The 15147-nt window shown below is 42.5% G+C and overlaps 1 protein-coding gene across 2 annotated transcripts in view; it reads right to left on the reverse strand.

Moving 5' to 3' along the window:
* tln1 (talin 1) overlaps positions 1–15147 on the reverse strand; it is a 177506-nt gene that overhangs the window by 26429 nt on the left and 135930 nt on the right. For both annotated transcript variants that reach the window (XM_033646697.2, XM_078161887.1), the window contains 5 exons: positions 14962–15145; positions 13023–13148; positions 12431–12547; positions 11990–12175; positions 8852–8959 (listed from right to left, as the gene is read on the reverse strand). In XM_033646697.2, coding sequence (XP_033502588.1) covers positions 8852–8959; positions 11990–12175; positions 12431–12547; positions 13023–13148; positions 14962–15145 — 721 coding nt within the window. The remainder of the gene's footprint in view (positions 1–8851; positions 8960–11989; positions 12176–12430; positions 12548–13022; positions 13149–14961; positions 15146–15147) is intronic.

Genomic DNA, 15147 nt, shown 5'->3' on the forward strand with positions numbered 1-15147 from the left:
CCAGAGCACAGAACTGGGCTGCGCACACTTCAACACCCTCTAGCCAAGCTCGCAAACCTCCGCCGGGCTCCCACACACTCAGCTGCTTGAGTGAGAATGGCTATTATATTTTCAACTGCTGATGACACGGCGTAATGTGTGTGTGTGTGTTTAAACAATCTACTAACAGAATAGCACAAATCAATGCCTTTTTACGGTCATTTACAAGGTGTAACCGGGTTAAATAGCCTGTAACCATAACAACTGTGCGACACAAACTCAGTGCTTTAGTAATTAATTAATGTTGGGATCGGTTCGGTTTCGGACATAACAGAACAGAATGACTGTCAGGTTTGGACGGGTTCGGGTACTTTTCTCTCGGGCTCGGTCGGGTTCGGACAGAAATATGTGGCCCGTGCCGCACTCTATTGTACAGTATACAGACGAATGACAATGTGTGATTCTGTCAAAAAAATCCAGAAAAATCTATTACATGGACCTTGAGTGGAGATATTTTTGCCAAGACCGAGCATGAACTCATATATATATATATATATATATATATACATACACACACACACACACAAAGAGGAGTGAGAGGGCACAGTCAGGTAAGTCTAGGCGGCAAAGAGAAATAGAGAAGTTAGTTAGGAAAGGAGACAGTTAAGAAAGCAGTGGAAAAAGGCTACAGAAGAAGAAAGGGAGGGAATAAATGTGTTGCAAGAGGAGTTGAGAAGCAGGCTAGCAGTTCTTGGAAGAGCATCTCAGGAAAAAGAGGAGGAAGAAGGAACATGTAAGGACAGGTTTTTTCAGGGACCCTTTTAAGTTTGTTAAAGGATTGTTCAGCCAGGAAAAGGGAGGGCAGCTCAAAGCAGAAAGGCTAGAGGTTGAAGAATATTTGAGAAATACATATTCAGATTTAGAGAAGAATAGGATAGTAGGTTTCCAACCGGATATCCCTCCATTAGGCGGGATAGAGCATGAGATGGATGTCAGGCCACCTAGGTGGAAGGAAGTTCAGGAGGTGGTCAGGCGTGCAAAGGCTTCTTCGGCCCCAGGGCCTAACGGAGTCCCCTACCGGGTTTATAAAAGTGCACCTGATATCCTTAAATTTTTGTGGAAACAGCTAAGAATAGTTTGGGAGAAACAAATTATCCCAAGAGCATGGTGTAAGGCAGGGGGTGTCCTCATTCCTAAGGAGAAGGAGTCTGTGGACCTTAGCCAATTCCGGATGATTTCTCTCTTGCTTGTAGAAGGGAAGATTTTCTTTAGTGTAGTAGCACAGAGATTAGCTAGCTACTTAGAAAGGAATAGCTTAATAGATACTATAGTGCAGAAGGCAGGAATACCAGGTTTTGCAGGGTGTTTAGAGCATACTAGCATGATCTGGCACCAGATTCAGGCAGCGAAGATTAAGAAAAGGGACCTGCATGTTGTATTTTTAGATCTTGCAAATGCATTTGGTTCAGTACCGCATAGCCTCATTTGGAGTAATTTTGACTACTTCAAAGTGCCACAGGTAGTTGTTAACTTAGTGAAAGCATATTTTCAGGATATTAGGTTGTGTCTAAGTACGGCAGGTTTTACAACAGGTTGGCAGAGGCTACAAATAGGCATCATGGCAGGGTGTACAATTTCTCCATTAGCATTTACTATGGCGATGGAAGTAATCATCAGGGCTTCTAAGTGGGTGGTAGGTGGGGAGAGACGGCAGAACGGGTTGCATCTTCCACCAGTTAGGGCTTACATGGATGACATGACACTGGTGACCACAACAATGCCATGTACAAAAAGGCTACTAGAGAAGGTAAATAAGAACCTCAAGTGGGCCAGCATGAAGATCAAGCCTAGTAAATCTAGAAGCATCTCGATACGTAGAGGGAAGTTAAGTGATAGGAAGTTTGTCATAGATGATGAGGAAATCCCAACAATTAGGGAAAAGTCAGTAAAGAGCTTAGGTAGGTGGTACAATGTAGAGCTGAATGATGAGGAACAGGTGGTGAAATTTAGAAAAGATGTGGAAGGAGTGGATAGAATAGATAAATCAGAACTTCCAGGAAAGTTGAAGTTGTGGTGTTTGCAATTTGGGCTATATCCTAGGTTAATGTGGCCGTTGTCAATTTATGAAATCCCAATATCTGTTGTGGAGAGAATTGAAAGATAAGTTAGCTCCTATATTAGGAAGTGGTTGGGCGCTCCTAGGTGCCTAAGTAGTGTTGCACTGTATGGAAAAGGGATACTTCAGCTGCCAGTATCTAGTTTAACAGAGGAATTTATGTGTACCAAGGTCAGGACAGAGCTCTTGTTATCTGGGAGTAAGGACGTGGTAGTTAGGAGTGTGGTTCCAAATCCAACCAAGGGGAGGAAGTGGAACCCAAGGTCAGCAGTTCAGGAGGCAGAGGCAGCTCTTAGGCATGCAGAGATTGTAGGTAATGTTCAGTTTGGCCGGGGAGGCCTGGGGCTTGGCTCAGGCAAACCGGTATGGAATACAGCAGGCCTCAAAGATAAAAGAAAGCTGGTCGTGGAACAGATACGCAGACAGGAAGAGATAGTAAGGGGTGCAAAGGTAGTGGCCCAGGCTAAACAGGGACAGTGGTTGAATTGGGAAAGTGTAGAGAAGAGGAAGCTTAGTTGGAGAGACCTGTGGAGTATGGAGGAGAATCGTATTAGATTCCTGGTAGGGGCTACATATGATGTGTTACCAACTCCCCAGAACCTAAAACTGTGGGTAAATGGGGATCCATCATGCCCATTGTGTTCAGGTACTGCAATCTTAAGGCATATTTTGTCAGGCTGTAAAGTTAGCTTGTCATAAGGCCGATATACATGGCGACATAACCAGGTGTTGAAATGTTTAGCTGCAGCCAGGGATCGAAGGGAAAGGAAGACAGGTGAATTTAGAAGGTGTTAAGGATAGGGGCTTAGTAATTCAGTTTGTCCGTGAGGGGGAGAAATATAGAAGGGATAAGTTAGTAAGGAGGCAAGGGTGTGGCCGCCTAGAAGGTGCTTGTGATTGGGAAATGCAAGTAGATTTAGGGGGAAACCTTGTTGTTCCTCAGGAAATAGTTTGTACCAAGCAGAGGCCTGACTTAGTGTTGTGGTCAGTGAGTCAACGGATAGTCTATTTCATTGAGCTGACAGTTCCTTGGGAAGACTCAGTGGAAGAAGCCTATGAAAGAAAAAAGCTTAGCTATGCAGACTTAGGAGCAGAAGCTGAGCAGCGAGGATGGAAAACTAGGATTTGTCCAGTGGAAGTGGGGTGTAGGGGATTCATAGAAAGATCAGCTGTCTCGCTCCGGGGGGAACTCGGAGTGCGGGGACAGAGTTTGAGGAAGACAGTGAAAGAAATGTCAGATGAAGCAGGTAGAGCAAGCCAATGCATCTGGATGAGAAGAAATAATGTAAGTTGGGCGCCAGCAGGGGGAACTACTAAGCAGAGTACATAACTCCTTGAGATCAGGTGGAGAGATCCACCAATCAGTCCTCTCAGGAGGACATCCAGGAAGAGGAAGGTTATTCAAGTGTGGGAGTGGCCTATTTGAATCTCTTTTGTTTGAGACCATGCTGCAAGGTGAGTGTGTTTGCTGATCCTGTGAGTTATCTATCTCCTTTAACTTCAGCTTAAATTGGAGTTATGCTATGTAGCATGTGGTATGGTAGAGTATGGTGAATGTGCTAGGAAAGGTAGTATCAGCACTGTTTCTACCTGGAGCTCGCATGTACGGAGCCTGAGTTTGGTTGAAGGTGGCAGTGCTGTTTGGGCTGAGAAAGCCATGCGTAAGTAAGGTAAAGGAGGTTGTTGGGTTGGTGCGGGGAGCAGTGAAACCTGGCATTAGGGGAGTGTCTCTGGGACGCCAGAGATAACTGTCTAGCCTCCTGGAGGTGTCGTGGGACCAACTAGACGAAACACTGGTGAAAGGAGGTTCCCACCCGATGACCCCAAAGACATGTTAGTTATCACTGCTCACTGGTCTATAGTTAAGCCTTGCCATAATAGCTTATCATAGGGCTTAGGAGGTTTTTCACTGAGTGCTGATCCTTTCTCTAGACCACAAACTTCTTGTGTTTATTTAAAAAAATATATATACACTTTTGATTAATGCCAAAAAGTTCCATCCACTGTGACAGAATACTGCAGGAATACTAAAGGCTGTGGCTTCACTGCATTGTGAATGTAGTAAATTTACATTCATTCATCAGGGAGACAATCAGCTGACAGTGTGACTGTCATGTTAAGTTTGACATCAGTCTAAAACTGACACAATATGTTGCAGCAGCTCTAGTTCAGTCAGATTCCTTCAGTGTCTTGACTCTCTACACCTTGTGCAGATGACTGCTGCCTTATTAAGAAAGCAGCTGGTTATCCAAACACACCCCTACTGTCCACAAGCAGAGCTGCTCTGACGTCTGTTAACATGCTGCTGATGGTACTCTGCAGCATTGTTGAGTCATTAAGTATTCAGAAGCCTTCAACCAATGCAGCCCCACACTTGCGCAGGTCATTCATGTGTTGTACTCACCGGCTTGCACCGACATCAGTGAACCACAAGTGTAAAGGAACATTGACAGAGCAATGGTAAAAAGAAAGAAAAGAGGTCATCAAACATGACAGCCAATATCAGACATATAGATCAGCGGTTTGTAAGCGCAGCCATAATGCTGTGAATGCTATCACTACATGCTCAAAACCTCTGTGGAATCAAACTGTTTTTGTGTTATAAATGAAATGATAGTTAAAAGATTGCAAAATGTAATATATTTTGGAATGAATTTATACTGGAATGTAAAGCTATTGGCACCACTGAAGTGTCACTGAGCAAGGCACCCCCACACTGCTCAAGTAACACTATTTATTAGTTCACAAATTCTGGCAGCTGTAGTACAGGACGGGGGCTTAGTGTTAAAGTGTGTAAGTGACAAAGAGTAGAGCAGGGTGCTGCTGAGTAAAAAAACCTAACAAAACGGTGGCTGTATGCCTCAGCAAACCAGTTTCTCAAGTTTACATCCATGCTTCACTCCCATTGTCCCCCTAGCAGCACAGAAGATGTATACAATCAGGAAAGTGTCAAGGTGGGCAACCAAAATTAGATTCACCATTTCAGTATCTGACCAAATGTCTCCCCTTCTCCTATTAGACATTTGTGTTAAATGCTGTCATAATTAGCATATGAAATCTTGAGAAATGGCATAAAACATGTTTTGTGAGGTCACGGTGACCTTGACTTTTGACCTTCAACCAAAAACAAACAAAATCTATTCAGTTCTTTCTTGGGTCCAAGTGGACGTTTGTACCAAGTTTGGGGAAAACTCTCTCAAGGTCTTCTTGAGATATAAGAATGGGCATAAGAATGGCAAAACTGTAGATGGATTTTAGCGTACCTACCATACAGGCTTTATGACTCTCTTTTAATAGCACAATCACAATGACCAGCATTAAGTTCATGTGAGCAATGTCAATGCCATGACTCATTTCATACCATTTAAACAGCTGTGCAATCGCAGTGTGGTATGCGGAACACTGCTCACTGTGGTTTCTCACAGTTATTATTGCTGTCTGAGGTGCAGAATATAAAGGTGTGAACACAGCAACACACAGAAGATGGGAGTGTGTGAGATGAGCTGACAGGTGGATGTTTCAGTCTAGTCAGTGTACATGTATGTTCTGTGTGCTCTCTTAAGAAACCAAATGGTCTGCACAATAATCCCTTTCTGACTCTATGGTAAGATGAATCAACTACAGTTGTTTTTAAAATAAATTATGTATTACAAATTGTTTTTCAGGGCAAATAAAGCAGGTAGGGTTAAAAGAGGGGCATTTTCCTAAACATTTCCTAACAGTGATGTTGGGGGAGGCATGAATTTATATTGTCACATTTATCGTATTTTTATGAAATATTTAGTTCATTCATTTTTTTAATTCAATTTTATATTTATTGATTTTTATTTTATATTCGTTAATTATTATGTTGTCACCAAAAAAGGTAAAACAAATTTAAGAAACAGACACAAGAAAATCTACAGACAGAAGAGACACAGTGAGAGAATAAAACACACATTTGAAAGAACAAAACAGAAACACTAAATGGGTACAGATGCAGAGTTATGTATGCAAGTGAGAGAAATCCATGTCATATTTGTAGTGAATATCTGTGTGCATGTAAAATGATGTACTTGTTACTTGAATGTGTAAACATGCTCATGGGAATGTGTGAGGGAAAGATAAAAAGAGAGAGGGAACGAGAAGGTAGACAGGATAGGAAGAGAAGAAAGAAACAACATATTGACATATAGATGTGTACGACCGCGTACACATACTAATAATTGCAAATATAACACCAATAATAACTTCAACCAGGTCCACAAAAAAGTATTACTTTTTTCTTGTTTCCTCTACTTTCTTTCACCATCCTCCTGCCCCTCATTGTTTTTATTTATTTATTTTGTCCTTTTGGATTAATCTCTTATCTTTGCCCTGCTTCAAAGAGTAAGGTATCTGTGAGAGTCCTGGCTTTAGACCATGCCCTGACTCTTAGGAGGGGGCTGGTACAATGCAGGCCACGCCTGACAGCCTGTCCACTGTAACCCCTTTTCCACCAACAGGTTCTATAGTCTATAATTCTATTTCGGGTTTCCCACACCTAATTTTGAAACGTTCAGAGTAGGGCTGGGCAATATAACGACTGTACGATAAATTGATTCATTTTCAAGCCAGATATAGATTTAGACAATACCTTTTACTGTTTATATGTAGTAAAAGTATGTAGTATATGTAGTAGTAATACTGTTTATCAATACAGGGTTAGGTTGCATTAAATAATGCTGTTCTTCCAAAAAGCCATACCAGTGTGCACCTCTCCTCTCACAGTCTCCACATAGCTCCTCCCCACTCCCTCACTCACAAGTTCTCCAGCAACACTATGAGAGACACAGAGTTACTACTCTGTTTAATCCGTCTGTTAATTAGTCGACAGCGCTGCATCGGTCTGTATGTTGCATGTGCTACACCAAATCAGTCTGTAAGGTGAATGAAATGACCGCAGTAGCACACCTGCAGTACGGTGCTGCACTACAGGTGTGGGAGACAGAGCTGCTTGATTGTGCCAGGTGAGCGTTTGCTTGCTAGTGTGTGTGTGAGGTGGATCATAGCGCATCGCCGTTCTTCTTGGTAGTTGTAGTCTATTGTGTGACATTGAGACGGTGCCTGGATGCAGGCGACAGATGGGTTTAAAAAATGCAGCGACAACACAGACATTTCATATATAAGACATATATAACGAGGAAAGAGTGTCTCTTGCTCCTTCCCTCTCTTGGCCTCTCTGTTGATGCTGTGTACATAAATAAGATTAATTAAATAAATAAAAATATTTAAATCATTTTGCAACACTAGAATCATTTGAAAGGCCATGGAAAACCACTTTTTAACTCCCCCACAAAGATTTTTAATTGTTCAAAACTGCAATGAATTTTTGCCTTCTTGATACTTTTATACTCATGATATACTTTTGTGGCCTGTGCTTGAAACCTTTAAACTTCTGCAGCTCCATTGCTGTGTGCAAAAAGTTAGTGTACAGCGCTGCTATGTATTTGTACATCATTTTTATTTACATGTTGCAGCTGCATATTTTCAAACAGGGCAATAAAATCTGTCTTTGCATTTTATTTTGATTACAGTCTTTTTATAAAAGTGCTTGTGACATGTCAAATGTGGCTTTGACTTATTACTAACATGTACCCATTTTATTTAAAATACCTAGCTAAATATCACATATCGCCACAATTAGTTCAGAACCCAAAAAGTTGGTTCTCAGCTGCAACCAAAAAATAGCAGGTATTTCCTGACCTGAAATGCGACCTGTGATGACATCGGTGGGCTTGTCATATTCTACAGATTGGCAAAAGGAGGATGGAGAACGCAACAATAGAGAAGTCAAGTGAAAAATCATTGGGGAAAATAAGAGCATGAAGTGGTCTCATTAATAGTTGGTTCATGCTTTATTGGGGATTAAAACAAGCATCTGTAATGACACAACAAACGTCTGCAAGTAATAAATATAATATGCAATTTTGCTTCTCCTGTTTATATTTGGTGTGCATTGTGTAAGGCCTTGTGTTGGTGACATATCCTTGATAACAGTGGTTCTGAGCAAAACTGGTGGAAACATGGGCTGGCTCGCTACATAGCACCAAGGTTTTAGGAATCCTGACCGCAACCAGTCAAAGAACCAGAGCTCATTTGATGGAAAAGGGGTTAGAGAGGAAAAGGTGTTATGACATTGTGTTCAGTTTCCTTCTTCTTTCTCTGCCTTTTTCAGGGGACCCAGCTCTCCCTCCATGCTGCTTTGCATCAGCAGGCCAATCTAGCAGATCCCCCAGAAGCCCATCAAGGACAGCTCTGACATCACAGTATACAAACTCTTTGAACATGTAGGTCCGTACAAACACTTCACCTGATTCTGCACAGATGTGTGTGTGTGTGTGTGTTTGAAGTCTGGCTGATATCATACTGAGCCTGTTTTTTTATGAAGAAAGTACACTACTATGGTGTTTTCATACTGACCATCCCAATTATCACTCTCCATTCACACTATGACCAAAAAACCAAGTGTTGTCTTATTACTCTAACTTCCTCTTCTGGAACATCTCTAACAGGAGGTGCCCAGGAGGCATACTGATCAGATGCCCGAACCAACTCAACTGGCACATTTCAATGCAAAGGAGCAGCGGCTCTACTCCAAGTTCTCTCCGGATGTCAGCGTTCCTTACGCTATATCTAAGGCTGAGCTCAGCCACCCTTTGTGGGAAACTCATTTTGGCTGCAAGTACAATATGTATGTGTTAGTGTGTATTTATGTATGTGGGTATGATGTCTTACCACCAGCACATGCTCCAGCAGTCCCAGATATCCAGTGGCACATTCGTTGCCATAGCGCAGAGCTCTCATCTGAACCTCATTGCTGACCTCTGGGTGGTATGCAGCTTGCTGAGAGAGCAAACAGACAGAAATCAGCATCTGAACCAAACAATGACAATCCAGACAGTAGGCAATTCTGTATGTTAAATTGCAATGCTTCTAAAGAGGAGACAATTTGGTCTTCCATAAGAAAGTTGCCATTAGTGACAAGCTGAGGAGAAACCTTACCAACCTGACTGATACTTGATAACATTATACCAAAGTTACTCTGTACCAAAGATGGGAGATAAGTTAAAAACAAAAACAAAACTAAAGTAATGTAAAATTACTTGTAAAAATTAGTGCGTTGGTATATTAATTCAGAAACAGCTATACTTTTTCAGGGGAACAACAGATATACCATGATTAAAATTATGTATTGATTAAGAATAAAAATATGATCAAATTCAGATAATATCTAATTACAAAGATATGGTTTGAGAAAATACATATTGATATAATGAGTGTGCCTGAGTGTGATTTAATATATCTTGTCCCATCTCCCTCTGAATATTCTTTGGGGCAACTCATAACATTGTACAGGAATAAATAAACTAGAATTATCGCCTTGCACTTGAATGCCTCTGCAAATCAGTAAAGCTGCGGTTACAGTTTTCATCCATGTCTGTGAAAACATGGATTCCTCTTCACACACACCCAAGATTGGAGTCACCAATTAAGTATCTGACCAAATATTTCCCCCGTCTGTTCTGATGTCACAGTAAAGCAGACCTTGACCTTTTGGATAAAAATGTCATAACATCATTTTATCCTGTAAGACCATTTTGTTAAATTGTGTCATAATTAGCATATGAATTCTTGAGTTATGGCCTAAACATGTTTTGTGAGGTCACAGTACCCTTGAAATTGTAATCACTTAATTATTAAATCCAAGTGGACAGTTGTTCCAAATTTGAAGAAATTTCCTTATGGTGTTCTTGAGATATCGCACTCATAAGACTGGGACGGACGTAGAAACATTATGCGTCCAGCCATTGCTATCACCAGCACGGAGGTACTCAGTTCAATTCAATTCAGTATCGTCATTCTTTATATACAGTAGCATACAGTAAATAAAAAGTGGTTTCTCACGAATCCAGGAGCAGTAAAAAGCACATAGCAAACATGCCATTCAACGTGGACAGGACAACCATAAAGTGCAATAAGTGCATTGTGAATATTTATAAGAATAAAAATAGGTAAGTACAGAAGAATAAATATTGAATAGTAATGAACTGATAAAACTCCATAACACGCTTACTACAAGCTTATACATAGAAGGGGTGACTCTCTGTTCCTAATTTTAAATGTTGTTATGCCTGGTACACACTACACAACATTTCTGTCCGTTCTGAAAGTCACTATGTCAGATTACGCGATTGTGGAGTTGTAAAATCGTGCTGTGTCTTGACCGACAGACATGACACACTACACGATGGTCCATACCAATCATCCCCGGTCTACTTTTACGACGTGTGTGATGTCATCGGGTTATTCTTGTCCTATTTTTATTACTTTTACCATGATTTGTGTCTGTTCATGTGCCAGCCGAAATGTTGTTGTAGTAATATTAAAAAGCGCCAGCAGATGGCAGGAGCTACATTTTAAGTACCGTACGCAAACATACAAGTCACTGTATCCTCCACAACAAGTTCCTGCAAATGTTTCACAGTACAAGCCTGTTTAGAAAATGAAGGGATTCTCTCAGCCGAAGTTATAAGGGGCTTTTAATTTGAAACAGATACAGGAAATGTTGAGTTTGAAATGACGGTGTGAATCATTAACTTTATCAAGTCAAACGGGAGCAGATAAAAAGTAAAAATATAAAAATACAGAGGGAATAATTAATAATGGCCCAGTTATAATCTAGTCTATTTCAAATGAAGCTGGTAGCCTCTGCAGCTGTGGTGAGTATAAGCCTCACCACTATTTTTTAACCTTATTCCTTTATATCCTCCATTATGAAGAAATAACATTGTTTGCTAGTTTGATGCTAATGGCAGTACTCACCAGGTTGATAAAGTGGCTCTGCTGTTTAACGCCATCATTTTTCCCTTTTTACTCTGTGGTAACATGCCTAGAGGATGGGATGTTGTTGCCGTTCAGTTGTCTAAGGCAGGAGACTGCTCTGTGTTCCTACTGGTCAAAGTGACAGCTGTGACGGGAGAAGTCGTGAACGACAAAAAGAAAATCAAACATACTAGACTTTCTGTCGGAATGTCGTGAGGTGTCCCAGACATGGCGTCGGTTCTCTTTAACTATGACACACTACACGAGATGAAATGATGGATTATTATGTACGACACTCTTTGTCGTTCACGATCTATGCCGACACTGTACGTCACTACGTCGGGCTGAGCTTTCAATGTAAGGGATATAAGAACATGGCTACAGTCGTGAGACAAGACATAAACCAAGCTAGGTCCAGACAGAGACTGAAGTTTATGGTGCGTTATCTCCCTGGTCTGGACTATAATGCACAAAATCAGTACAACTGAAAGATCATCCTGTTATTACTAATGCTAAATTACTACAGAATAAAGTGCACAGAGCTGGCCTTTGGGACAATAGGTTCATCCAACTGAAAATGCACAGATGACATTGTACACCAAAGGGGTACAAGCAAGCTTGATCAATACATGTTTACGAGGCCTTTGACTGCCTGGCCATCTGGAACTGTGACTTAGTGGTTAAGTTAGTAATCCAGTGTAACTAATGGACTGCTGTGCTTAACCCTGAAGAAGTTGCCAGTATGGTGGTCTTTTGCTGTCCTTAAATTTTTCCCTTTTCCCTTTTAACGTAGCACATGTGTATAGGGAATTATTTTTGAGAGATCCTCTGTTAAGTAAAACGATCCCTGTCAGTTTTTGTTCTCTTGCTTAAGTAAAGTGTTTATTATAAAAAAGATCTCAGGATGTGACAGATCCCGGTCAAATTGAACTCATCTTTTGTTTAGGCGTGACTGCTGTCAGCTGTTTCTCTCAACACTAGGCAGCTGTGTGGACCAGCACTGTGTTGACACAGTGGGTCATGACTTCCTGACATGAATCTCCTGTATACCTTGCAGGAGTGCAGCATGTCAGCGATGGCCCTTCTGCTAAGGTTGGCGGTGGCAATGATGTCTTCCTGACGGCAAGAATTCCCAGCAGCCACTGCCTTTGCTGTTGCCATGGTGATTCCTTTAGTCATGCGAATGAACTCCTCTGGTGTGGTGGTCTTTGGCGGTGGGTCAGAACTGCTGAATACCTGTGTGGTAAAACCAGAGCACTGGAATACTCAATAGCTACCAAACAATACCAATTCTTTCATCTGACAAGTGATCAAGTGAATTCTGTGCTGTAGGATCAGTGCTCAAAAGGAATCTTTTTTGCTGGAAGGGGTCTGCTTTCAGTTGGTAAGAGGCTACAACATCTTCTTCTGGTTGGGATAGTAGAGAGACTTCTATTTCAAATGTTGACCACAATATTGACAACAGTCTATTTAAAGAGAGTAATTACTCACAGCCAGCTCCTGTTTGATGTGTTCAATTGTGGCCTCCAAAGCTCTGGTCCCCTTTGTGGCTTCATCCTCCACTGCCTTCACCGTCTTCAGGAGGGATGTCACATTGGTCACCATCACCTACAGCAGCCAGGTTACATCATATGGTGATAGATTAGAATGATGGCTAAATGCTCACTGATGCATCTTACATTAATAAATGTCACAAAGATTATTTTTAATATACACAGCATTACCAGTGAGAGCTGCATTCAAACCTCTGTTCATACTTCAACAGATGACATAATAGTGGGAAGGTATGTGTGTAGTTCCATTGATGTAAAATTTGAACTCAGAGAGCCTCGTAGACTGTGCGTTATGCTCCAATCAGACTGCTTCTCTAATGGTCAGAGAGCATCTGAAACCCTCTCCCAGTGCTTCTGACAAGTTTTATGACTTTCCAAAACCAACAATCCAACCATGCTCACTTTACAGTGACTGACCAGCTGTTTTCATTCATACCCTAGTGTGAGTGTTCCTGTAGAGGAGCAGAGCACTCTGTGCCACTTCACCTTCACATAGTGAGTCTCAAGTGACTTTGGGTTTTGGATCTCACCTTAGCAGAATTCTTGAGCTGCAGCATGCTGGGGTCGTCATGTGGTTTGCCTGCAGCTGCCTTGGTGGTGCTGATGAGGTTGCCCAGAGCTTTGGCCACATCCTTCACTGCATTGATCAGGACCACCTGTAGAGTGCAGAAGTTGTACTTGACAGTTTAATTTGATGCCATCACATAGGAAGTGACTGCACCTAGACACACAAAGCTCAGGGATGGTGTGCGTTTATGAAGATGTGCCTCAGAGGACTGAATGCTAGTGGTCTATGCCTCACTCTAATCCATTCACCATACATAACAAACGCCAGCTCCCTCCTTAGCTTAGAAGATCAGAAATAATGGTGTTTGATTTATCCTTGAAAGCTTATAAAATGAGTAATTTAAAGAAGCAGTCCATTTTTGCTTTTAAAATATTTTGTTTTTCTCATTCTTTTGCTTACTATTCATTTTCTTTATGAATGTATCCATTTGTTATTTTCACTCCAGGGTGCTGGAAAGGAGGTTCTAACCGACTGTCGAACCTCAGACTCAGGAGGAGCAATGCGGATTCCGTCCTGGCCGTGGAACAGTGGACCAGCTCTTTACCCTTGCGAGACTGCTGGAGGAGTTGTGGGAGTTTGCCCATCCAGTCTACATATGTTTTGTGGTCCTGGAGAAGGCTTACAACCGCGTCCCTCGGGGGGTCTTGTGGGGGGTCTTGTGGGGGGTACTACAGGAGTATGGGGTGCCAGGCTAACTGCTACGAGCAATCCGGTCCCAGTATGACCAAAGTGAGAGCTGTGTCCGCATACTTGGTGTAAAGTCGAACACGTTCTTGGTGGGTGTTGGCCTCCGCCGAGGTTATCCCTTGTCACCAATCCTGTTTGTGATCTTCATGGACAGGATCTCGAGGCGCAGCCGGGGGGAGGAAGGGGTCTGGTTTGGGGACCTCAGAATTGCACCTCTGCTTTTCGCAGATGATGTGGTTCTGTTGGCTCCATCACACCGTGACCTCCAGCATGCACTGGGGCGTTTTGCAGCCGAGTGTGAAGCAGTGGATGAGAGTCAGCACCTCCAAGTCTGAGTTGGGCCTGAGTCTGAGTTACTGCCTCAAGCGAGGGAGTTCAAGTATCTTGAGGTCTTGTTCACGAGTGAGGGTAGAATGGAGTGTGAGATGGATCCGCGGATCGGTGCGGCTTCTGCAGTGATGCGGGCGCTGCGCCGGTCCGTCGTGGTGAAGAGCGAGCTCAGTTGGAAAGCAAACTTTTGATTTACTGGAAAGAATGAGACTGCGGATACAAGCAGTGCAAATGAGTTTCCTCCGTGGGGTGGCTGGGCTCAGCCTTAGAGATAGGGTGAGGAGCTTGGACATCTGGAGGGAGCTTGGAATAGAGCTCCTTTGCATAGAAAGGGGTCAGTTGAGGTGGTTCGGGCATCTGACTAGGATGCCTCCTGGGCGCCTCCCGCTGGAGGTGTCCCAGGCACATTCCACTGGTAGGAGGTCCCTAGGGCAGACCCAGAACACGCTGGAGGGATTACATATCTCTATATTTTTTCACCACAATAACCAAACCAGTATTATACCTGACATCTGATTCATGAATTCATGAGCCAGCCATCTGCTTATTGGGTGATCTTTTGTGCCTGAAGATACTCTGTATCTTCAGGTTAAGGTATTTTGTAATGAACATTGAAATTCAGTACCAGAGGAATGGCTTGAGTTAAAACATGAGGCTACGAGTGCTTCAGGATTCTATTCTTGCTGACCCTACTGGGTGAAATATCCACCATAAGCCATAAATAATAGCTACTGACAGGACCTTATTGTATGTTGTGTTAGAGCTGAGATTAGAAGTTGGTTTAAATCTCCATTTTGCCGTTCAAACACTTTTTCTTCATTTAACAGTAATTGTGAGGACACAAACAACTGACAAACATGCAACATGCTGTCTGCTGTCCCTACCTGTGTCTCTGGGTCTTCAGAACCCAGGCTGGCAGCTCCCAGTTTGACCACATCAGCCAGTTTGGTGATGGTGGACACTGAAGACTGGGCAGCCTGGGCCAGTTTCTCCTGACTGGCTCCAGCACCGGACACCAGCAGCTTGGTGTCCTCCACCAGAGCCTTGGCTGTCTTCAGGATGCATTCTCT

This window comes from Epinephelus lanceolatus, chromosome 19 (assembly GCF_041903045.1).
Source record: "Epinephelus lanceolatus isolate andai-2023 chromosome 19, ASM4190304v1, whole genome shotgun sequence".
NCBI classification, from domain to species: domain Eukaryota; kingdom Metazoa; phylum Chordata; class Actinopteri; order Perciformes; family Serranidae; genus Epinephelus; species Epinephelus lanceolatus.